At 45.2% G+C, this 25,185-nt stretch overlaps 1 protein-coding gene across 3 annotated transcripts in view; it reads left to right on the top strand.

Moving 5' to 3' along the window:
• Positions 1-25,185, top strand: part of itga7 (integrin, alpha 7) — a 91,453-nt gene that overhangs the window by 33,004 nt on the left and 33,264 nt on the right. For all 3 annotated transcript variants that reach the window (XM_057361377.1, XM_057361375.1, XM_057361376.1), the window contains exons 14-20: positions 3,849-3,964; positions 4,043-4,226; positions 4,298-4,372; positions 4,461-4,540; positions 4,845-4,922; positions 5,002-5,104; positions 10,295-10,501. In XM_057361377.1, the coding sequence (XP_057217360.1) occupies positions 3,849-3,964; positions 4,043-4,226; positions 4,298-4,372; positions 4,461-4,540; positions 4,845-4,922; positions 5,002-5,104; positions 10,295-10,501 (843 nt within the window). The remainder of the gene's footprint in view (positions 1-3,848; positions 3,965-4,042; positions 4,227-4,297; positions 4,373-4,460; positions 4,541-4,844; positions 4,923-5,001; positions 5,105-10,294; positions 10,502-25,185) is intronic.

The following is a 25,185-nucleotide window of genomic DNA, read 5'->3' as shown; positions in this document are numbered from 1 at the left end:
TCTGCCTCCCGGACAGTGCAGGGAAGACTATTCCAAAGTTTAGGCGCTAGATAGGAAAAGGATCTACCACCTGCACTTGATTTTGAAATTCTAGGTATTACCAACTGACAGGACGCCTGAGAGCGTAATGCACGTGAAGGACTGTAATACAAAAGGAGTTCATTCAAGTACTGAGGAGCTAAACCATGTAAGGCTTTATAGGTAATAAGCAAGATTTTAAAGTTAACGCGATGCTTTATAGGTAACCAGTGCAAGGTTGACAGAACCGGGCTAATATGTTCATACTTTTTTGTACGTGTAAGAACTCGAGCTGCCGCGTTTTGGACCAATTGGAGTTTTTGTAATAAGCCTGCAGGGCAACCACCTAACAGTGCATTACAGTAGTCTAGTCTTGATGTCATGAATGCATGAATTAACTTCTCTGCATCTGACATTGACAGCATATGATGTAGTTTAGATATATTCTTAAAATGGAAAAACGCAATTTTACAGGTGTTGGCGACGTGGCTCTCAAATGACAGATTACTATCGAATAGAATGCCAAGATTCTTTGCTGACGACGAGGGTTTTATGGAACATCCGTCAATAGTAATTCTCATTATAAATCTCAGTCAGGGGAAGACTGTGCATACGTGTCTCTCCATCCCATCTCCTCCCCAATGTAACCATATATAGAGCTTACAACACCTAGTTTTACAATGCATAATGCATGGGCATTGCTAGACCTAAGGTTTCCTGGGGCACAGACCCCATTACTTTTTCTGTGTGCAAGAAGTATGCAACACAATGCACTATACAAACTTTCCTTGCTTAAACCACTGTTCATACAGTGCAACAATAGTGGGGAAGGTAAACATTTATGTATTTAAAAATATTTAAGTATTTGCAACATATACATAAACTTTATTAACATGTTTGCATGCACTGTATGGAAAGATGAAAGCAGAGATACATTTTTCTTGCACATCTGCATTCATTCTACAATACACAATGATAACGATCAATAATTACATATTTTCAAGAATTTACAATTACAATATTTCAAGAAAACAGTTATTTTAAGGCTCCAACTAATATAAAGAACATATTTTATCTTAAAAAAATATATTCCGGTTTCACAGCCAAGTCCAAACAAAGTTGCCTATAATAGCACATAGTTATCTCAGCCATAGTAACTGCCAACTTAATATGTAATGTCCTAAACTGGAGCTAGTGATCATTTCTGAAAGTACAGAGCACAAATGTTTTTTTCTCTAAGCAATAATGCAAGTTTACAGACTTGACAAAGACTTGACAGACTTTTCCTGAGACGTTTTCCTCTATTGTCTGAGACCTGACTGGCTGGGGATGGACAGTAGTTTGTTCATCAAGTCTTACCTCCCTCAAACTCATCATCTCCATTCTGCTTCCGTTTCCCTGCTTTGCACAAACCAATTCTGATGTCCATCTACAGGGGCTATTAATGATGAGTCAAAATAAGATTATCGATATTATTTACCTTTACTTTCGTTTTGTTGTTTGTTTATTTTATTAAAAGTTTATTTAATGTTCGCCAGTTCCCGCCTCCTTTCTTCCTATTCTTGGAATGTATTACATTGGTGCTGAAAACCCGGGAGGAAGGAGAGACATGCTGTCGGAGAGCCCTCGCTGCTGAGGGGGATCGCGGTGCTGAGGAGTTCGGGAAGCACGGATGAGGGAAGTCTGCGAGTGGCTGCCCGAGGCGGTGGTACTGGAGCGAGTATTCGGATGGGACGGAGAGCTCGTTGCCGTGATCCTGGGACGAGGTGGGGTGGCGGGCGTCTGGGAGCGGAGGAGTCGTCGCCATTTTCCATGGGCCGGAGCCTGCTGCCGTCCGCCGTGAAGGGGAGGAGCAGGAAACGGGGGACTCGCTGCCCTCAGACGGGGGAGCCATCGCTGGCCTCCAGGGGGCGGAGGAGGATCGAGCCATCCACCGAGCATCCAGTACCACCGCATGGCACAGCGAGGAAGAGCCTCTCGGCTGGCTGATGGCCGAGCGACAGTGTGTCGGGGAACCGGACCAGATTTTTTTTTCTTTTTCCTCTCTCCCCTCTCTCGTCCCTGTCGCTCCTTGTGCTTCCATCTCCTTTTCTCTCGTCTCGTCTGTCCATACCCCCAGGTTCTGCGGCCACCGAGACTGGCCCCGGGGAGAGTACAGCACAGTCTCGTGGGTTCCCCCGGCCTGTGAGGGGCGATGGGGGTATGTAACGAGGAAGGCGGGACGAGAGCCGTGAGGGAACTGTGTGAGGCCGGTGACGCGAGTGATAATGAGTGTCAGCTGCGCGTTGCACCGGTCTCGCATTTCTCATGGAGGAGCTACGGAAGCATAAAAGGACGAGCAACAGGAGTGTACGACGAGAGAGGACCAGGCCTGGACATTGTGTTAAGTTTTATTTATGTTTGTGTGGCAGGCAGTTGACCGTGAGGTAGCTGTCGGCCCTTTACTTTCGTTTTGTGGTTGGTTTATTTTATTAAAAGTTTGTTTAATGTTCGCCGGTTCCCGCCTCCTTCCTTACTTTGAACAGTATTACACGCTGTTATTAATGTAAATAATTACACTGACAAATAAACAAAATAGTTAAAACTTAAACTTGAAATGTATACTGGGCACAGCAGATTTATACTGGGGCACGTGCCCCTGTAAAAGGGGTCTAGCAACGCCTCTGGCATTTTTTTTTTCAATTTGCAGTACGAGATATTTTGAAGAAATGAGCCAATGGACCATTCTACAACCAGATCGTGCAGTGTCCACAATAATATCAAAGTGTGCACCATTAATCATTATTCTCGCTCAAAATATTTTCTTATATTTTAAATATTCTTTAGAACACAAGTTCTACAATTTAGTTTAAGAGGAATTATCATGCACTTCACACTCTTCGCTGTCATTAAAATATTAAAACAACATGTTACAGGGAAGTGTTTAAAAGCAGCGCATGCACTAGAAATATATCTGTACTTTTTGTTTAACTTTTAGATGTTATTTAAGTACTTAATAACTACAGTATTGAAAGTGGAATCTTTAATCGGATGTATCCATCAGAAATCACAAAAAATATATATTTACTGTCATGTCTGTAAGGTACAGGTAAAGCAAGAAAAAAATAAACAGCTTTTGTCAGTTGACCATTAATGTTTAAATGATGCAAGCATGCGGCTCTTTTGTAAAGAAGACAGAGGAGAAAGCGTGTGCTACATATGTCCAACTCGTGCACTTAAAAGACTAAAAACAAGGATTAATAATTGTTGTATTATAATGAAGCTCCAGTTTAATATTTCCAGCTGTGAAAAATCAAATGTATAACATTGATCTAGATATTATAACACAATTTGTGATTATAATTTCCCTAATGCGCAATCCTTGTTAATAAATGAGTCCCGAGGTTATCTGCAGACCAATATCACGTCACTACAACGTTCTCCGTGGGATTAATTCCCATGTTATTTCAGAACATGCCCACAACGTTTTTGGGACCTTAGCCAAGTTTCTGTAAAACAGATCTTAATCACAACGTTGCCATAAAGTAACATCACACAGACCAAATGAAGACCTACTGACAATGCCGTCAGAACATCCTGTGTTTGCTGCAATCCCATTCAACAAAACACGGTTTTCTTATTTAGTTACTTTAAGCTTTAATAAACTTCTTGTACAAATCACCTATGGGGTTGCTATTTTACCACATTACACTTACCTTTACAGTTTTTATAGACACTTTTACGCAGAGCAATTTCATTGACATTGACAGTGAATTAAATATTCCCAGGATTATTTTTGTCTTTAAAGCTGGGAGGGAAATGTAAAATGTTGCTGTTTGTCTGTCTGTTAGGTGAATTTTGTTCGGGAAGGTTGTGGTGAGGATCAAATTTGCCAGAGTAACCTTCAGCTGACCTATCAGTTTGGTACCAGAGCTCCCATTTCAAACACCTTCACTCTTCTCCCACGGTACCTGCTCACACACATTCATATTGAGCGCTTTCTCGAGGACTCTCCTCGTTCTCATCATGACTTTATTGTCTTCAGAGACGAGTGGGATACGCCAGTGTTCTCGCTGTCAGATCAGAGGTCAATAATGCTGGAGGTGACCGTTACGAATATGCCCTCGAACCCTGAGAATCCACAGGAGGATGGAGACGATGCTCACGCCGCTCAGCTGCTGGTGTCTCTACCGGACACTCTCTCCTACTCTGGAATCATGGGACAGCAGGTAGACGCTCAACATTCACATGCATCCGTCACGTGTTACATTCATCTGTGCCGTGTGTTATGGGTCGGCAGGTTTTGTGTGAAGCCAATCAGAACGGCTCTCAAGCGCTGTGTGATCTGGGCAATCCTGTGAAAAGAGACGCAGCGGTACAGCACCACACACTCATGTGCAACACCTCACTTCTCTTATACATACCACACGCTGAGATTCAGGTATCTTCTCCTTTAACTCCAGGTGAAATTATCTCTTCTTCTGAGCACATCTGCCATCACCATCGAAACCACATCACTGTCTGTTCGCCTTGTGATGTCCACGTGAGTTTTTCTAAACATCTCTAGGTTATATTTCTGCTGAAAATCTGATGGAAAGTCTAGGAAAGTCAAACTTGTTTAGGAAAGTATGTGAAGCAGAGTCCAGACACACTGCAGTTAATTCACTAACAGCATACTTAACACTTCAATGTAATATCATTGTTTGTGTTTGCATTACAGTAACAGAGATGTGCTCACTTGTCATGAAAGTAATGTCCCAATGTAAAGTCCATTTTAAAGTTTATTTCGTTTCTGTGGCTCTGAAGCTTCTGATAATGAAGCGATGCTGTATGTAAATGTGCCGCAGGATCAGTGAGCAGCAGTCTTTGGCTCCGGTCGTGGCGTTTGCACGTATGGTGATCGAGCTTCCTCTGGTGCTCAGCGGGTCTGTTCTCCACATCATTCATGTGTTTGTGTGGAGTGAAACACTGAAGATTCTGGCTGAATGTTTGAATGTGTTGTAGGCTGGCTCATCCTCATCAGCTCTTTTACAGCGGTGCAGTCGTGGGAGAGAGTGCTATGACGTCTGTGCATGATGTCGGCAGTGACGTCCAATATGAATTCATCGTAAGTACATTATCATGTGCCTGTTTTGTATTTAAGAGATCACTAGTGCAGCAGGTGAATTTAGTTTGTAAGAATTTCTGTTTCCAATGTTTGAACTGCTTGTAATGAACTTAAAAATCATAAATGTCTGGGTTTTATTTTTGATGTAAATACATTTACATGATGAGACGTTTATGAGAGTGTCATTTTAATGAACCTGTCATCTGTGGGCATGATGTCTGTGAAATACGGGACACAATTTGACCTGTGCAGCAGTGCTAATTAGCATATACATGACATCATTGTGTGGTATTTGCGTTTACTCTCTGAACGTTACATATTGTACAGTATTTTAATACAACTAAATGCCCAATAAAGTCGTTCTCATTTACATACAAGTGTTTTCTGTTTCCGTTGTTTTCAGACTTAAAAGAATAAAATAGTAGGCTACGCATCCGCCTGGGTAACAAACTATGTGCATTTGACATATGTACAGACAAACTACATTCATTTTACAATCCGACTTTTAAAAAAAATACTGACTTTTTTCAACAATTTCCTGACCTATTTATTGTTATTTTTCAATGCATGTTCACGAGTGCATCCGAGGTCAACACTGCACGACACATGTGCGTGGGTGGTGCTGATGAGCATGCGTCGTGCAGTGCTGACCCCGGATGCACTGTGAACGCGTCTTGGTGCTCTCGTGACCCCATGTTGGAAACTAACATACAAAACAGGAAATTGTTGAATATAGTCAGAATTTTTGTTTGTTGGTGCACAAAATGTATTCTCGTCGCTTTATATAATTAAAGCTGTACCACTGGAGTGACATGGACTATTTCAACAATGTCTTTACTCACTTTCAGCACTTTGAAGTTTGGTTTTGTTGTAGTCTATAGAGGAGTCAGAAAGCTCCCGGACCTCAACAAAACTATCCTAATTTGCATTCTGGACATAAACGGAGGTCCTAGGCTTATCGAACGACTTGCGGGGAGGTCATTTATGACATAATTTTCATTTTTCAGCAGAGGTACGCTTTAATACTCTGGTTCTCAAACTGGTGAGCGTGGAGTCATTAAAAAGGGGACAATGCATGGGTATTGTGTCGGTCAGCTGACTGCTAGAGGGAGCGGTGTAAAAATTTAAACGAATGATGCATGGTACTGCAGTAAGCATGGAGGCAATAAATGCTGTTATGACAAACGGCGACATACATTGACATTATCTGACCTGATCTTTGCCATGATAATTAGCTAAGAGTTTCTGAAAACTGCACCTGGGAGCAGGAAAAATAGGGCTGTCAAATGCGATAACTTTCTCTGTAGTCTAAGACAATGAGTTACATTTGCAAAGAAAGAAAAACAATATTTGTTAGTCTGGATGACAATCTTTGTGAAATATACAAATATAATATAAATACACCACACAGCGTTGGCTTTAAAGCTCTTTAGGGACTATTAAGATTTTGCGTATTCTGCACACTCAAATTCGTTATTTTAAATGTAGGTGTGCAGAAAGCTTGAATAGAGAATGATGTGGCCACAGCGAGATAAACAAATTTCACCTTTTCAGAATGCCGCAAGCGCACCGCATGTCATGAGATAAACAGATTTACCTTTTCCCTAACAACATATAAAAGTTCAGTGAAGATGGAGGAACAGATGATGACAACACAAATAAATCTATCAGTAGAGATATTGCAAGAGCATCATCCTTCACTGGAATCTTCTTGTATTCACTGTGAGCACTGCTCGTGGTTGCTTGACAATGGTAGATTCCATAAGAGCACAAACTGCCAAGTGCTTTGGAAAAAAGAAGAAAGTATTGCGTTTTCCATGCATTTTTAGACACAAAATATGAACGACCCCTTGCTCATCTCCCTCAAACAGAAAATGCATAATTCTTGTTCTGTATTACCAACTGCATAGGGAATATAAAAATGTGTCAAAATATTTTGAAGCACACCTGCTGTCCCCAGCAAAAATAGATTAACCAATTACTGTCAAATTTAATTTTATAAGCGGTCGGACGTACGGTGTTCGTAAGCGGGCAAAAAAATCGGCTGAAAAATCCTATAGACTGACAAACTTTTGCTGGTCAACATTCAAGTACCAGTTGGAGTATCAAAATTGGTACAGTGGGGAAAATAATTTTTTGAAAAGTTTGCCCGCTTAAAGGGTCTATCATTTTAAAGGTAGGTTTATTTTAACTGATAGAGACAGAATATAAACCAAAAAATCCTGACAAAGAGCATTATATAAAGGTTATAAATTGATTTGCATTTCAGTGTGTAAAATAAGTATTTGATCCCCAACCGACCAGCAAAAAATCTGCCTCGCACAGATTAGTTATGTGCCTATATAAAGCACAGATTAGTCCTGTCACTTTAAGAAAGTACTCCTAATGTGATGTAAGTACTCCCAATGTATATAAAAGATGCCTGGCAACAGAATCTGTATCTTCCGTTTCAACCTGTGCACCACCATGGTCAAGACCAAATAACTGTCAAAGAATGTCAGGTACTTGTCAGAGCGATAGCCCAGTGGTTAGCGTTCCAGACACATTTACATGAGCGGGGACTCAAGTTCGAGTCTGACCCGGGTCATGTCCCGATTCCACACCCCATCACTTACCATCATGTTCCTGTCTGCCTCCACTGTTCTAAAGTTAAAAAGAAGAATGTCAGGGACAAGATTGTAGACCTGCACAAACGTTGAACGGGCTACAGACAGAAGCTTGGTGAGGAGACAACTGTTGTTGCTATTATTTATCAAATGGAATAAATACAAAATAACCATCAGTTGCCCATGGTCTGCAGCTCCTTGCAAGATTTCCCCAATGGTGTAAAGATGAGCATGAGAAAGATCATCCCAGATCTACACAGGAGGAGCTTGTTAATGATTTCAAGGAAGTTGGGAGCACAGTTACCAAGCAAACCATTGGTAACACACTATGCACAATAGATTGACATCCTGAAGCACTTGGTGTGTCCTGTGAAGGCCCATCTGGCTCATCTGAAGTTTTCCAATGAACATTAAAATGATTCAGAAAAGGCTTTAGAGAAATTTACTCTCTGTTCTTGGAGGGCAAGAAATGCCGACTATGACCCCAAGAACACCATCTCTGCAGTCAAGCACAGTGTTGGAAACATTATGCTTTGGGGCTTTTTCTCTGCTACAGATACAGGATGACTTCACCACATTGAGGGGTTGAGGGAATGGGGCCATGTACTGTAAAATCGTGGACACTGAAGATGGGTCATGAATGGGGCTTCAACATGACAAAGACCCAAAACATATCGCCAAGACAGCCAAGCAGTGGCTCAAGGAGAAGCACACTAAGTGTCCTAGCCAGTCTTCAGACCCAAACTTCAAGTTGCCAAGATACAGCCAAGAAACCTGGACCACAATGTCTCCTGCCACGTGCAAACCTGGGGCCTCATTTATAACCGTTGCGTATGCACAAAACATTCCCTGAAAGAGGCGTACACCACTTCCCACGCAAAAGATGGGATTTATAAAAACAAACTTGACGGAAAAATGTGCGCACCTGCACGCAAACTCTGACCCATGCGTACGGACATTTTGGAGATAGAGCAGTTTGGCGACACCGATGGTGAGTTAGTGAACTCAAGTTAGATTGCAAAAGGTAAGTGTGATAAAAATGATTATAAGCATTAATCCCTCACGCACATTTAATTTTACCTTAAATATCCTCATTATCACGAAGATTAAATCCGCAGAGTTATTTGCGCTTGTATTGGGTGATACTTGTTTCATGCAGCTCTTGTAAAATCAAACTCAAATCTTAAATAAAAATTCAATCTAAATATTTAATCAGCGCTGTCTCACCATCACACTAATGATGTGATTTTAATGAGGTGTAAATGATCAGTCTAAATGCTGTAAACATATAAATGCTGCAGAGACCTTCTTTGGCTTTAATATAATTATAATAATAATTCTAACAATTATTAATATGGAAATCTCAGTGAATCTCATGTGTGGCCATTTGTGATTTCGTTATGGAGATAAAGGATCGGGGGTTTTACATAAGTTTTTGTTATTTTTCTATGGCATCTGATAGCGGTTGAACCCGGAAACGGTATACGTCCATAATGGTGCGTGACGTCAGGCTTAAAAAGCGGATTGGATGTCAGGCTTATTAATATACGAATAAGCATTCATGAGCTACTTTGCATTGATTATTTATGGATAAAAATGGGCGTGTACAGGGCGGGATATGAGGCTGATTCACGTACGCACACTTGCAGGTAATCTGTTATTTATAAAAGGAAAATTGCGTGCAGGTGTGCGTGCGCAAGGTTTTATAAATCTCAATTTTTGTTTGCGTACGCCCTTTTCAGCATTCTGGCGTAAGTTCACTTTTAGGAAGGTTTCTACGCACTGTTTTATAAATGAGGCCCCTGGTGACCAACTATAAGAAACATCTTACCTCTGTGCTTGACAACAAGTGTTTCTCCACCAAGTACAAAGTTATGTTTTGCTTAGGGATCAAATACTCATTTTACTCAATAAAGTGCAAATCAGTTTATAACCTTTTATATAATGTGTTTTTTTCTGGATTTTCTGTTGATATTCTGTTTCTATCAGTTAAAATAAACTTACTGTAAAAAATATAGACCCTTAATTTCATTGTAAGTGGGCAAACTTACAAAATCAGCAGGGGATCAAATAATTATTTTCCCCACTGTAGCTTCCAAGCCACTCCCTAGCAACCCAACAAAGTACCCTAGCATCCATCCAGCAAAACCTACTGTATATATCTGCATCAGAACATCGTAGAGTCATAAGGGTTGTCTCTTTTGACACATTTTCACAGTAAATAGCTATCTTAGTGCAGCTGACTCTTAAAGCTTTAAGATTTGCTTAACATTCTACTACCTGTTTGTGTACAAGAGTATAATTCAATAAATCCTATAGCAGGTTTCAAGCAAAGTATATTTTATGAGAATGTCTATGTGTGTGATTGTAGGTAGTAGGGGGACTTAAAAATATTCCCTTTACAAATTGAGCAGAAAAAGTATAGAAACTACTATATTAATACATTCAAAGGATTTAAATTCTGTCATCATGTCTTTCATGACTTCATTTCTCAGTCACAAATGACTCCAGTCTATTGCTACCTGGTTGCTTTTCTGTGGTTTTCAGAAAGAGCTAATGTGGCAATAATTGTTGTTTTGACCAGGTGTCTAACACTGGTCAACCTCTCCAAACATTCGGCTCGGCATCCCTGAACATTCTGTGGCCGTATGAGTTCATCAATGGGAAGTGGCTGTTGTATCCCAGCGTCCTGCAGGTGGACGGACAGACGGACACTCCATGTGAACCTCAGTCAGCACTGAATCCGCTCCGGTTAGCCCTCAATGAACCGTCACATGCAGTGGACGTCAAGGTATTCACAAAACTATCACACAAGCCTCTTGTCTGACATTAAAACCTGTTTTACGCACTAGTGTAAGACCCTGTTTGCACATGGTATTAAGATGCGTTTTGGTTGATCGGATCACAAGTGGATGAAGGAGACCCGTTCACACCTGGTGTACACTTTCGACCACTTCTGGCCTGATTTTTCTTTGAGGGTAGGGTAAATGTATAGGCTTTTTAGATTTTTCAATCTAATGGATAAAGTAAGCGTATGCAATTTAATATCAATGCTATTGGAGACAAAAAAAATCAACACACAGAGAGCAGCGGTTCCCTTTCTGTCGGTCTCTCGACGTTGTGTCGAGCCGACAGATGGAGTTCGTCCTTGAGAACCAATCGCTTCCGACTTCTTAGAAAAGGCCAATGAAATTGGCGAATTAAATTTGCATGCCGGACTCCGCCCCCGGATATCCGGGTATAAAAGGGAGATGGCGTGCCTCATTCATTCACCTTTTGTTCTTCGGAGCCTTTGCTCATGATCAACAGACTTCGCTACAAGATAGAAACTACAAGACTGCCAGTTCTACGGCATGGTGCAGCGGACTGTCCCTTCCTGCGGCGACTTCCCCTGGGCGTCTCGGCGGTTCCAGAAGTGTTCGAGTTTTTTCTCTAAAGCAAATTTCTCCATTGTGGCATGTCCCGCTGTTCTCGTGGGTGCAACACACTCATCGAGGAGGGGGACGGACACGAGGTCTGCTTCCAGCACGCTGAGGCAGCCCTTGTGGATACGTCCTGCCCGCACTGCGGGCAGTTGACGATTCAGACGTTGCGTCACGGTGGCTGTGTTCCCACGGGACTCAGCCACCAACTCGTCTGCTTCCCGTTCCGTGACAGCAGTCGCTACGGCCCTACCGTCTGCTACGGCGAGCAGCGAGGGTGATATGAGGATTACTGTGATCGCTAATCCGTCAGCCACCGGCTCGCGGACCGTTCGCACCTCGTCTTGCTCGTCTGACCGTTCCTCAACCACGTATTCAGAAACGGTGCGTGATGATGAGATTGCATCGTCCCTTGCAGCATCGGAGGGTGACTTACTGGCATCTGACTCCCACGATTCCTCGGAGCTTCCTCCCTTGGGGGGTCGAGCCCAGGAAGAAGCAGACGTCGAAATGTCAGCCATGCTTTCCCGGGCCGCCATGAGCGTTGGGTTGCAGTGCCCGCACTGCCTCTCCCAGTGCTGGCGGCTGGCTACATTGCGCCTCGGGTTTGAGCACGGCTCCAAGCCACGCCTGCCCCCAGTGCGGTGTTTTCCGGAAGTGCATGACGAACTTAGTAAGACCTGGAACGCCCCCTTTCCGGCACGTTTCACGTCAAACAAAGTTCTGTCACCCTCTCTTCCCTCGAAGGTGAGACAGCTAGAGGATACGTCGATTTCCCCCAGGTGGAGTATGCCGCCGCGGTGCACTCGTGCCCGCAGGCGGCGGCCACCTGGGGGGCTCGACCTAGACTCCCATCCAAAGCATGTGGGGTCTCGGCATCTCTGGTGTCAAGAGCTTACATTGCGGCGGACCAAGCTGCCTCCTCTCTCCATGCTATGGCTCCTGCCAGGACAAGGCGTTGAGAGAGCTCCACGAGGGTAAGACCGACCCAGCGCTTATGCAGGAACTCTGCGCCGCCACCGACCTCGCTCTACGGGCGACCAAGGTGAACACGCGGGCCCTGTGTCGGGCGATGTCCACACTTGTGGTCCATGAGAGACACCTCTGGCCGAACCTTGCACAGATTAGTAATGCCGAGAAGGTCCGCTTTCTCAACGCACCCATCTTGCAAGGGGGGGGGGGCTGTTTGGTGATACTGTCGAGCCGCAGTTCTCGACAGTAAAGAAGCAGACAGCGGATATCAAGCATATCCTCCCCCGCCGTGACTCGGCCGCCCTCGGCCGTCGAGTCCCGTGCACCGTCTGCTTCCCAGCAGCCCTGGTCCTCTTCGACGCCCTCCGGCTCTGGCGCCCCCCACTCAGGCGGCCCCCCCGGAAGAGACATCTAAGAGGAGACCATCGCCCTGTCAGCAGCCGTGGCGAAAGCAGAAGCGGCCCTCATGGGAGACCCCAGGGAGATCGATGCTACCATCGGGCCCGACCCCAGCCACATCGCTGGGGGATCGGATAGGGCCGGTTCCTGCCCCGTCTCACCATCTGCTGGCCCCCTCCCACTTACTCACAAAAAGAGTTTCCTCTCTCTCTGGGTCATTACAGCCGCTCCCACTCTCGGCACGACAGTGGACAGCAACTTGACGTTGCGCCATGGCAAAGCGCAACGTTGAGTATAAACACCAGCCCTCAGCACTCTCAGTCAGACAGTGCGTTGAGCTGCGTAAACGCCAGGCAGGAAAAACAGCACAGCCGATCTCCTCCCAGACAAGGAATCCGTATTGCTGGCCATCGAACCACCCCCCGCGGGGACGATGAAGCAGATCAAACCCCTAGTCCCCCTGTCTCAGTTCCTGGGAGCCTGGCTTCGGCTTCCCAGGCCGTCAGGTTGGCTAGGGAGGATGATCCGTTTCGGCTACGCGACCCAGTTTGCCAGACGGCCGCCCAAGTTTTGGGGCATCCTCTCCACCTCAGTCAGAGGCGAGGATGCGGCCATGCTTCGGGCCGAGTTCGCCACCCTTCTGGCGAAGGGAGCGATCGAGCCCGTCCCACCAGCCGAGATGTTCAACGGGTTCTACAGCCCGTACTTCATTGTCCCAAAAAAAGGCAGGGGGCTGCGCCCCATCCTAGATCTGCATGTCCTGAATAAGCACCTACACAAGCTGCCGTTCAGGATGATCACACAGAGGCGCATCCTGACGTCTGTCAGATGTTCATGGCAATCGACCTGAAGGACGCGTACTTTCATGTCTCGATCCTCCCTCGTCATCGGCCGTTCCTGCGGTTCGCTTTCGAGGGGCGGGCATATCAGTACAGGGTCCTCCCCTTCGGTCTGTCCCTGTCTCCACGTGTCTTCACGAAGATCGTGGAAGCCGCCCTCCTTCCCCTCAGGGAAAGAGGTGTGCGGGTACTGAATCTCTACGACTGGCTAATCTTGGCACACTCACGAGATCTGTTGTGTACACACAGGGACCTGGTGCTCCGGCACCTAGATCGGTTGGGGATACAGGTCATCCCTGTGCAGATCATCTCCTTTCTCTGTATGGAACTCGACTCTGTCTCCATGACAGCGCAACTGACTACAGAGCGCGTCCAGTCAGCGGTCCCCCTGAAACAATTTCAGAGGCTCCTGGGATACATGGCATCCTCGGCGGGGGTGGTCCCCCTCGGGTCGATGCACATGCGACCGCTCCAACACTGGCTACAGAGTCGGGTTCCTTGGAGAGCGTGGCACACCGGTAGCAGGCGTATGGTCATCACGCCTTTCTGCCGACGCACCCTAACCCCCTGGTCTCCCATGACCTTCTTGGGACAGGGGTCCCCCTAGGGCAGGGGTCAAGGCACGTTGTGGTGACGACGGATGCCTCCCTGCAGGGTTGGGGTGCCGTGTGCAATGGGCACGCATTGTCGGGGCGGTGGACGGGCCCCCGCCTGTGTTGGCATATCAACTGCCTAGAGTTGTTGGCTGTGCTACTTGCACTGAGGAGGCTACAACCTCTCATGCAGAACAAGCACGTGCAGGTCCGGTCGGACAGCACAGCTGCTGTGGCGTATATCACATCCCAGGCATCCTGAACCAGACAGTCGATGCGCTCTCTTGTCAGTCAACGCCTCGCGGAGAGTGGCGACTCCATCCCCGCGCAGTCCGGCTCATTTGGGAGCAGTTCGGCGAGGCACAGGTGGACCTGTTTGCCTCCCCGGACTCCACCCATTGTCCGCTTTGGTACTCCCTGACCGAGGCACCCCTGGGCACGGATGCCCTTGCGCACAGCTGGCCGCGAGACAAGCAGAAGTACGCCTTCCACCCAGTGAGCTTCATTGCACAGACCCTGTGCAAGGTCAGGGAAGAGGAGCATCAAGTGGTACTAGTTGTGCCTTACTGGCCCAACCGGACTTGGTTCTCAGAGCTGGTGCTTCTGACAACAACTCTCCCCTGGCCGATCCCCCTGGTGAAGGACCTGCTTTCCAAGGGGAGGGGACACGTTACGGCATCCCAGGCAGACCCCTGGAACTTCCATGTCTGGATGGGATGAGGAGATCCTGAGTGGCCCACCCCCGGTGGTTGGGACATCACTCAGGCTAGGGCGGCCATTAGGTGGCTATACGCCCATAAGTGGTGCCTCTTCTCGTCCTGGTGATCTTCTTGAAGAGAAGACCCACGGAAGTTGCTCGATCAGGAACATGCTGTCCCTTCCTCAAGAGAGACTGGAGAGTAACTTCTCCACCCTCCACACTGGGAGTGTATGTAGCCGCTACGGCCGCTCATCACGACCTAGTTGCTGGGAAGCCTCTGGAACAGCACGACCTGGTCATTAGGTTCGTAAGGGGCGCGAGAAGGCTACCGCCTCATCCACGCTCCGTACCCTCTTGCGACCTAGGTGGCGGGCCTCAAGAGCCCCCCCCCCATTCGAGCCCCTCGGAGCTGCCGCTCTTTCTCACCTCACGATAAAGACGGCTCTCCTGATGGCGCTCACCTCCAAGAGGGTAGAGGACCTACAAGCACCCTCTGTGTCCACAGATTGCCTAGAACTCAGGCCCGCTGATTCTCACGCTATACTGAGACCCCGGCCCGGCTACGTGCCCAAAGTTCCCACCACTCCCCTAAGAGACTAGGTGGTAAACCTGCAGACGCTCCCCCACCGGGGAGGAAGACCCAACCACATCCGTGTTGTGTCCAGTACACACACTGCGCATCTACTTTGACCGCACGCAAAGCTTCAGAAGCTCTGAGCAGCTCTTTGTCTGTTTTGGAGGTCAGCAGAAGGGGAGGGCTGTCTCGAAACAGAGGCTGGCGCACTGGATCGTGGATGCCGTCGCTACGGCATACCGATCTCAAGATCGCCCCTGCCCGTTAGGAGTGAGGCACACTCCTCATGGGCACTGGCTCAGGGCGCCTCTCTGGCAGACATCTGCAGAGCTGCGGGTTGGGCTACGCCCATCACCTTCGCGAGGTTCTACAACCTACGCGTGGAACCAGTGTCAGCCCGCGTCCTGCAGGGCAACATGTAGGACCAGCAGCCGGTGGGACGTTTGCCTGCGAAAGCCCTTCCCCCTTCCTCTAGGGAGATCAGCGGCTATTTACGCCTCCCTTCTTTCCCCACTGGGTAAAGAACAGGCATTCCATCCATCACTAAGCACCTCCTGGGGGCAGGCTGGGCAGAGCAGCCCTGCCCCCTTAGGCCAGGTAACAGTTGAGTTAACTACCACATAGCTCTAACCGGACCTAGTGCTCCAGACGTGGTAAACCGTGGGCGGTTCCGTCTGATGTATCCTCATGAATGGTTCCCACCTCGGCAACCCATGACCTCCCTAGGTGGACCTCCACCTTGCGGTTAACTGCTTCAGTCCGCACGTTTTCCCATGAGCTCTCCCCTGATCGTGAGACCATGTGGTGTCTCCACTAATTCCTCCCTATGGTAGGTAGTGGTCTCTGTAACGTTTTTCCCCCAGGAAGAAATAATGCTTACTCAGTGGCCCTTACGGTGCCGGGCGGCTTCTCGCTGTTAGAGAATCAAGGCCTCCGCCCGTGACGGCCGGTGGCAGGGGCTTCTTGCCACAACGCTGGCCGCTCGCCGCAGCAGTCGAGGGATGCTCAGGCTCCTCAAACCAAAAAAGTGATGTACTAACGTACTGAAAACCTTGGCTCCCTGTAGTGATTCCATGATATCAGTAATTTGTGGCATAGGATAAGCATCCAAGTGTGTTTTAGCATTCAATCCTCTGTAGTCTTTACATAGTCTCATGTTTCCATCCTTCTTATCTACCACTACCACTGGTGATGCCCATGGACAAGTAGAAGGTTGTATGACATATCCAGCAATTCTTTCACTTGTACTTCAATAAAATCATTTTTATAAACAGAGGCTTTGTATGTTTTTTTCTTACCGGCTGCTGATCCGTTGTGATGATCTGATGTTGGATTATGTTAGTTTGTCCTAAATCTTGTGTGCATACTTTTGGCCATTTGTTATCAGGTCTTTAAGCTGTGCTTGTATCTCTGGCTTTGCTTCAACATGTTTTATGGCTTTTTCAATAAGTTGATAGTCTGCTTCTTTGATGGTAGATGATTCAGGTGCATCCAGGATAGCCATATAAAAATAGTTGGTCAATGGTCCATCGTTGGGATAAAAAGGAAATGTGCATTCCTCTTGTGCATCATCAACTCAACTCAACTTTATTTATATAGCGCTTTTTACAATTTTCATTGTTACAAAGCAGCTGTACATAAGACATATTGACTATAAGCAAAACAATTAAAGTTGTACCTGCAAAAACAAGAAAAAGTTGGAAACAGAAGACAGACATACCCACATACAAAACACTCCACACACACAATATGCACATGTACTAACACACATAGACAGACGCACACACACGGATGCGCACGCACACACACACGTACACAAACAAGTACGCACACACACACAGACACGCTCACACACGCTCAGTGAGAGCACACATTTAAGATAGAGGAGAGAGAAGCACAGGTCAAATATAACAGACTATAAATTCCTATATGCAATATTAATTAAGTAAAACTTTAAAATTCTAAAGCAGCCCCCCCGGCCAGGCAAATAGTGCAAAAAACAGTATGCAAACGGTGGCGAGGAACCCAAAACTCTAATCGAGAAAAAAAACCTCAGGAGAACCCAGGCCCAACCAGGGGATTCCAGTTCCCCTCTGGCAAAAGCTGCTGCCTCTGCACAAGCTCCAGAGAGCTAGCACAACAAGGCTAAATAAAATAAATAAACTTATTAATAAGGTAAATTATAGTTTAAGATTATCATTCATAATCTAATAGCATTTGAAATTTTGTGGTGAAGACATGTCAGGTGACTGAATCCTTCTTTATCCAGCTCTATCATCTCAGCTCTTGTCTGGTCGCCTCTTCCCATTCTCCGCTCTACCATCAGGTCAGGCCATGAACTGCATCCTGCTCGCTGTGGTAATGTTGGAACAATGAGACAAGACTGGCTGAGAGTAGAGTACTGTTCTGCACTCTTTGATGCAACAAGTACATCAGTTGTGTTTTTGGTTTGGAGCCTAAACCCTCAGAGGATTTATATTATGGATGAGTAGTGTATGCAAGATTAAAAAGATGCGTCTTTAGTCTAGATTTAAACTGACAGAGTGTGTCTGCCTCCGGACAGTGCAGAGAAGACTATTCCAAAGTTTAGGCGCTAGACAGGAAAAGGATCTACCACCTGCACTTGATTTTGAAATTCTAGGCAGAACTGACAGAACGAGAGCGTAATGCACGTGAAGGACTGTAATACAAAAGGAGTTCATTCAAGTATTGAGGAGCTAAACCACGTAGGGCTTTATAGGTAATAAGCAAGATTTTAAAGTTAACGCGATGCTTTATAGGTAACCAGTGCAAGGTTGACAGAACCGGGCTAATATGTTCATATTTTTTTGTACGTGTAAGAACTCGAGCTGCCGCGTTTTGGACCAATTGGAGTTTTTGTAATAAGCCTGCAGGGCAACCACCTAACAGTGCATTACAGTAATCTAGTCTTGATGTCATGAATGCATGAATTAACTTCTCTGCATCTGACATTGACAGCATATGACGTAGTTTAGATATATTCTTAAGATGGAAAAACGCAATTTTACAGGTGTTGGCGACGTGGCTCTCAAATGACAGATTACTATCGAATAGAACGCCAAGATTCTTTGCTGACGACGAGGGTTTTATGGAACATCCGTCAATAGTTAAACAGTATTCTTGGTTGTTACTTATAGCAGTTTTCGGTCCAATAAGTAACACTTCCGTTTTGTCCGAGTTCAGTAATAAAAAGTTGTTACTCATCCAGTTTTTTATATCGACTATGCATTCCATTATTCGATGGAACTGCTGTGTTTCATGAGGCTTCGAGGAGATATAAAGTTGAGTATCATCAGCATAACAGTGAAAGCTAACTCCGTGTCGCTTTATTATATCTCCTAGAGGTAGCATGTATAATGCGAAGAGCAGAGGCCCTAAGACTGAGCCCTGTGGTACACCGTACTGGACTTGCGATTTGCGTGACACCTCATTGTTTATTGCTACAAATTGAAAACGGTCGGATAAATAAGATTTAAACCATTTCAAAGCTATTCCCTTAATGCCGACATAATTTTCGAGTCTATGTAGGAGTGTGCTGTGGTCAATGGTATCGAATGCAGCACTAAGGTCTAGCAGCACCAATAACGAGATACAACCTCGGTCAGACGCCAATAGCAGATCATTTGTAACTCTGATCAAAGCAGTCTCTGTACTGTGACATGCTCTAAATCCAGACTGGAATTCTTCATTGATGTCATTCCTTTGGAGGAAGGAGCATAATTGAGTTGAAACTACTTTTTCCAGAACTTTAGATATGAAAGGTAGATTCGATATAGGCCTGTAGTTCCTTAGTTCTTAGGGTCGAGTTGGGGTTTTTTGACAAGGGGCCTTATAACAGCCACCTTATATGCTTTAGGCACATGTCCTAATGTCAGAGATGAGTTAATAATACCAAGAAGAGGATCTATAATTTCTGGGAGCATCTCTTTCAGTAGATTTGTAGGTATAGGGTCTAGTATGCATGTTGTTGATTTAGATGATCTAATAATTTTAGACAGCTCATCTTGATCTACGGTATAAAATAATTGCATTTTCTCCTTAAGGGCGCTGTAGTTAGTTTGTTCAGCGGGTTTCACTTCTGATTGCATTGTTATAATTTTTTCTCTAATATCTTGGATTTTATATGTGAAGTAGTTCATAAATTCATCACTGCTATGCTGATATACAGGATCAGAAGTCACTGACGATTTATTTTTTGTTAATTTAGCCACCGTGTTAAATAAAAACCTAGGTTGTGCTGGTTTTCTTCTATTAGTGATGAAAAGTAGGCGGATCTAGAAGTTATTTAGGGCTTTCCTGTATTTTCGAATACTATCCTTCCATGCTGTACGAAATACCTCTAATTTAGTTTTCTTAAAGTTACGCTCCATTTTTCGGGCCGCTTTCTTTAGAGCCTGAGTGTGTTCATTATACCACGGTGTGGGGCTGCCATTTTTAATCTTCTTTAAACGTAGTGGAGCAACTTTGTCTAGCGTTACCGAGAAGGTGGAATTAAAATTTTCAGTGGTAATGTCAAGATCTTCAACGTTATTTCTCATGATTTGAGACAATTCGGGCAGATTATCGAGAAACGCATCTTTGGTAGTTGAAGTTATTGTTCTACCATATTTGTAACAATGAGTTTTATTTGTAGCCGTAGGCCAGTGAAGCAAACATAATACCAGATAATGATCCGAAATGTCTTCACTCTGCTGAAGGATTTTAACGTCGTCCACATTTATACCGTAAGACAGTATTAAATCTAAAGTATGATTACGAAGGTGAGTGGGTCCTGACACATGTTGACTAATGCCCATGGAGTTAAGAGTGTCTTTGAAAGCCATTCCTAAGGCATCTGTAACGTTATCTACGTGGATGTTAAAGTCACCAACGACAAGGAGTCTATCTGCGGCCAGTACTAGTTCTGATAAGAACCCACCAAATTCTTTAATAAAATCTGTGTGGTGCCCTGGAGGCCTATATACAATAGCTAGAATCAATTTAAAAAGAGTTTTATCTTTAGTATTAGGTGTTGAAACATGAAGAACCATGACTTCAAAAGAATTATATTTAGAGTTCGACTTCTGGGAAATGCTAAGAGAGTTATTGTAAAGTGCTGCGACACCTCCCCCTCTGCCTTTTAGACGAGGCTCGTGTTTATAATAATAATCTTGGGGGACAGATTCATTTAAAGCAATATAATCATCTGGTTTTAGCCATGTTTCTGTCAAACAGAGCATGTCTATTTTATGATCTGTTATCATATCGTTAACAAAAAGTGCTTTATTAGAGAGAGATCTAATATTTAGCAATCCGAGTCGTAACAGTTGATTATCTGTATTTTGTTCATGTTTAGTTTGTTTAATGTTTATTAAATTACTTTCAAGAGGTTTACGCATTATTTTATGTTTGCTAATCCGGGGGACAGACACAGTCTCTATTTTGTGATGTTTGGGAGAACGGATTACTACATGTTGTACATTTTGTGTATTCTGCGACGTGAGACGGCAAGCAGACAGTTGGTTGAGCCATACTGTCTGCTCCCTGACCTGGGCCCCAGCGAGTCAAGTTTTAGCATTAGCATTAAGACTTTTTGCCATATTTCTAGACAGGAGGAAGTCCCAGCCCAGGAGGGATGGAGACCATCTCGTTTCAACAGGTCAGGTCTGCCCTCAAAACTCTTCCAGTTATTTATAAAAACTATATCATTCTGCAGGCACCACTCAGACAACCAGCCATTTAGTGATGATAATCTGCTATAAATCTCATCACCATGATAAGCATGAGGGGGCCAGAGAATATTACAGTGTCTGACATCTTGTTTGCGAGCTCACACACCTCTTTAATGTTATCTTTTGTGATCTCCGATTGACGGAGTCGAACATCATTTGTGCCGACGTGAATCGAACAGAAGAGCTTTGCATATCACTCATGAATTTGTTTGACGGAGCTCAGAAGCTCAACGCCAGCATAAATACACGAATAGAACACTTACGAACGATTAGCTAGCAATTTAAATTTGACTTGATTCAGGCGCTCTGGCTCCCGGTAAACATTGGACTAGGTGGCTGGTGCCTCTATGTTAACGTTCCGAACAATAGAATCACCGATAACTAGGGCACTTTCAGCAGGTTTCTCAGTCGGTGCGTCACTGAGTGGGGCAAACCTGTTCGAGACTGTAATCGGAACGGTTGAGTGATGTTTTGTCCTGCGACTACGCCGTCTCACAGTCACGAAGTTTCCCAGCTGCGGAGGATTTTCAACCGGAACCGAGCTGTGTGCGCTAATGTTGCTCGCATCCAAAGTGTTTTCTATCTCGTTAAACTCTTACTATCCTCAGATAAAGATTGGATGCGAGACTCTAATTCTAAGATCTTCTCTGTCAGCCTAACTATTTCCCTGCATTTATCGATATAAAACCCTCGCAGCTGACAGAAAGGCTAAGCTAAACATATGACATGAGGTGCAAGTAACAATAATAGGAATAGAAGCCATAACTCACCGGATTTGAAGTGCAATTCCAACTTACCAAGGTTGCTCGATGATCGTAGTATACTCATGTGTTCTTGTTTCAGCGTTATTGGTTTTGTAATCGTTCTTCTTCAAAAAACACGCACATCTGCACAATTTCTGTGTGTTATGTGACCCCTTGTATTGAAGTGAATATGTGAAACAGTCAGGCTAAGTTTCACCGCGCACTGCAGCGGTCGACTGCAGGCGGTAAATCTACCTCGCACAGTCACCGACATGCAGGCGGATAATATCTACCGCACACATGCAGGCGAATATTCACTGCACACATGCAGGCGAGTTCTCAGTCCCCTCTTGGGACAAACTAAATCTACAGGCAGTATCTTTACTGCATATCCAATACATTCATCCATTCATACCTATTTGTTGAACCTGAATACCCTCCTGCAATTTCATTAAATTGTTCTTTTTGACTGGAGAAGCTTTTTATAGACATCAACCACACCACAGAACTCACCTCCAGCAGACCACACAGATGTTAGAACTTAAACTATAAGCAAAAAGTATGCTCTTACTAAGAATGCGTCGCTTGATCTGTGTAGTCAGCCGGGTGGCGTGCCCTCAGGTGTAGTCATGTCTTCAGCCTCTTTCCAGTCCCTGTTCGGGCGCCAAAATATGATGTGGTAAAAGTCGATCTTGAAGTTCAAAAAATCTCTCAGACAAAGAAGGTTCAGGTGTCAAGGAGTTAACTTTATTTGATCAGGCCAAACAAAGTGAGATGTCCCCAGTCATCTGAAAACTTAGTGTTTTCCAGCCTGCAGTTATAGTGAAACTTAGGAAAGGAGGTGCTTTCCTAAACCAATCAGGAAATTCCCTTTACCTTTTATTTTTTATTATCCAATCATTCTCGTCTGCCACTATTATTTTCTAGGCAACAAGGTTTGTATCTAATAGTGGAATGTCGACCTTTACTTGGTTTTTAAAAATAAGTTTTCCAGTTGGTACCAGTTTTCAGGCCACAAAGTGAACAACATGTTCAACCTTCTGAACTTTATCTAGGTCAGGCCTTAAACAGATCCAAAGACATCACTGAATTTTATATTGCTGAAATCTGTTCTATACTTGGTTAAAATGATTAAAATATACTTATATGTTCAAACAACACTCAATCAATGCTTAAGTATACTGATTATGTCATTAAATCATTAAATCATCTTCATATATTCACTTGTATAATAGTTATTGGTCTGATTATTAACACATCTATGGTAATATCATTCCTATGAATACTTCTTAATAGTGGGGTGTACAACAGAGCCCAAAAGTGCATATATGCACAAAATGATCAGAATTATGCACAATATTAGCAACGACAATAATAATTAACGATAATAAAATACACTAATATTAGAGCGAAGTGTAAGTTCACTGATACAAACAAGCCGCCGTCAGCGATGCAGGAGACAGGAGAGGGAAATTCCAAAACCATTTTAGATTTTTGCAAAAAATTCAGACCCAGGATTACTGATACTGCTAAATCTTTATCTTCCATGACAAAGAATTCCACTTCATTTTTTTTCCCTTAACCTCACACATCCATTTCACCTTTCCAATAGCTTTTTGACATTATCCATTTGCTAACATGAATTTCCGGTTGCTCACATTAAACTGATCACTTCCTTTTTTGCTCAGCTTCTTCCAGATCTTTTGTTGGACAATCGAAAAAGTGCTACCAGTATCAATTATTGCGTTTATGTCAGTGTGATTAATGGTCACAGGAAGTTGAAGATTTTGGTATCTTTTTTCTTTGTTATGGTGGTCTAACAGCATTAGTTGGTTATCTTGATTCCTTTTTGACCGGATCGTGTGGTGCTTGCGGCAAAATCTGACTCTGTGCTCCCCTTGAAGTTGACAGCGCCATCTCAGTAACATCCACCTTGATGGGGAACGCTTTTCAGGCAGCGGGTCAAGCTGGTGCTGCCCTGCACACCATGGCAGTTGTGCAGGAGTATCAGGCTGACCTGCTGAAAGACCTGAGCACAGGCGGGTCTATAGATGAAGAGGCATTTTTAGAACTTTGCCGGGCCACGGATGTGTCCCTTTGGGCGACTAAGCAGATGGGCCGTGTCATCGGCCGCTCTATGTCTGATTTGGTCTGCCGCAGAGAGACATCTGTGGCTCAATCTCACGGGTATCAAGGACAGGGACCGTACGTTCCTCCTTGATGCCCCTGTCTCACCTTCCGGTCTGTTTGGCGATGCCTTGAATACCGTCGTCAGCCGGTTCTGGGGGACGAAACGCCGTGAGGAGGCGTTTGTGAGGTTTCTTCCCCGCCGTGCTCAGGCATCAGGGTTGTCGGCCACCCAACCCCAACCTTTTCCCTCCCAGCCTCGATCTGGTCCCGTCTACCTCCGGCGGGAGGCCCAGAAAGAGAGCATGGCAAATCGTCCCTACCCTCGCAGAGACAGGGGAACAGCTCGCCGCACTCCTCAGGCCACAGCTGGGAGGCTGGACCTGAGGAAGATCATTTTGGGCAAGAAGAGGTCCTGATAGTGGTGCACCCAGGACCGTGGGGGTGTGCCCACCCGGGAAAGGTCACTTAGACTCCAAAAAGAGGCTAGAGGCTCCTTCCCGGCACACAGGGGACCCCTGTGCAATCTCCGCCACCAATGTCATTTCGGGGACCAGCAGCCCCCTGCGAATTACTACGTGTTCGGTCATCTCCTGCCACGTTTCAGGATGCCAGACATGTAGCATCCCTCCAAAAAGTCAAACTGCAAAAATGAATACCCCTTTCAGAGAAATTGGGAGCGTGGAGGCTACTGCCAGGTATCTCCCCCTGGGTAAAAAAGACTGTAGGGACAGGCTACAAGATTCAGTTTGCATATCGTCCTCTGCGTTTCAACGGTGTGGTCCCCACTTCCCTGAAACCGGAGCGAGCACATTTGTTGACACAGGAGGTACAAGCTCTGCTGGTCAAAGGGGCCATATAACTTGTTCTCTTGCCAGAAAAAGAGTCAGGCTATTACAGCTGGTACTTTCTGGTCCCCAAGAAGGATGGGGGGTTGCGTCCAATTTTAGATCTTCACTAGTTGAACCGCTACTTAAGAACGTACAAGGTCAAAATGCTTACAATCAAGATGATTGTGTCTCAGGTTCAACCAGGCGATTGGTTTGTCAAGATTGATCTCAAGGACTTGCCACAACACAGGAGGTTCCTGGGTTTCACTTTCGGGGGCAATACGTACCAGTATCGGGTTCTTCCATTCGGCCTAGCCTTGTCATCCCGCACGTACACAAAATGCATGGATGCTGCTCTGGTTCCTCTGCGACTCCAGGGCTTCCGCATTTTAAATTACATAGACAACTGGCTGATTTTAGCTCAGTCTCAGGAGCTTGCGCTTCGATACCGGGATGTCGTCCTAGCTCATCTCGAATCCCTGGGGTTGAGACTAAACGCCAAGAAGAGCGTTCGCTCTCCTGCACAGAGGACGACGTACTTGAG

Source organism: Triplophysa rosa, linkage group LG20, assembly GCF_024868665.1.
Source record: "Triplophysa rosa linkage group LG20, Trosa_1v2, whole genome shotgun sequence".
NCBI lineage: Eukaryota > Metazoa > Chordata > Actinopteri > Cypriniformes > Nemacheilidae > Triplophysa > Triplophysa rosa.
Note: the sequence above shows the minus strand (reverse complement) of the source record. Positions and strands in the feature narration are given on the sequence as shown.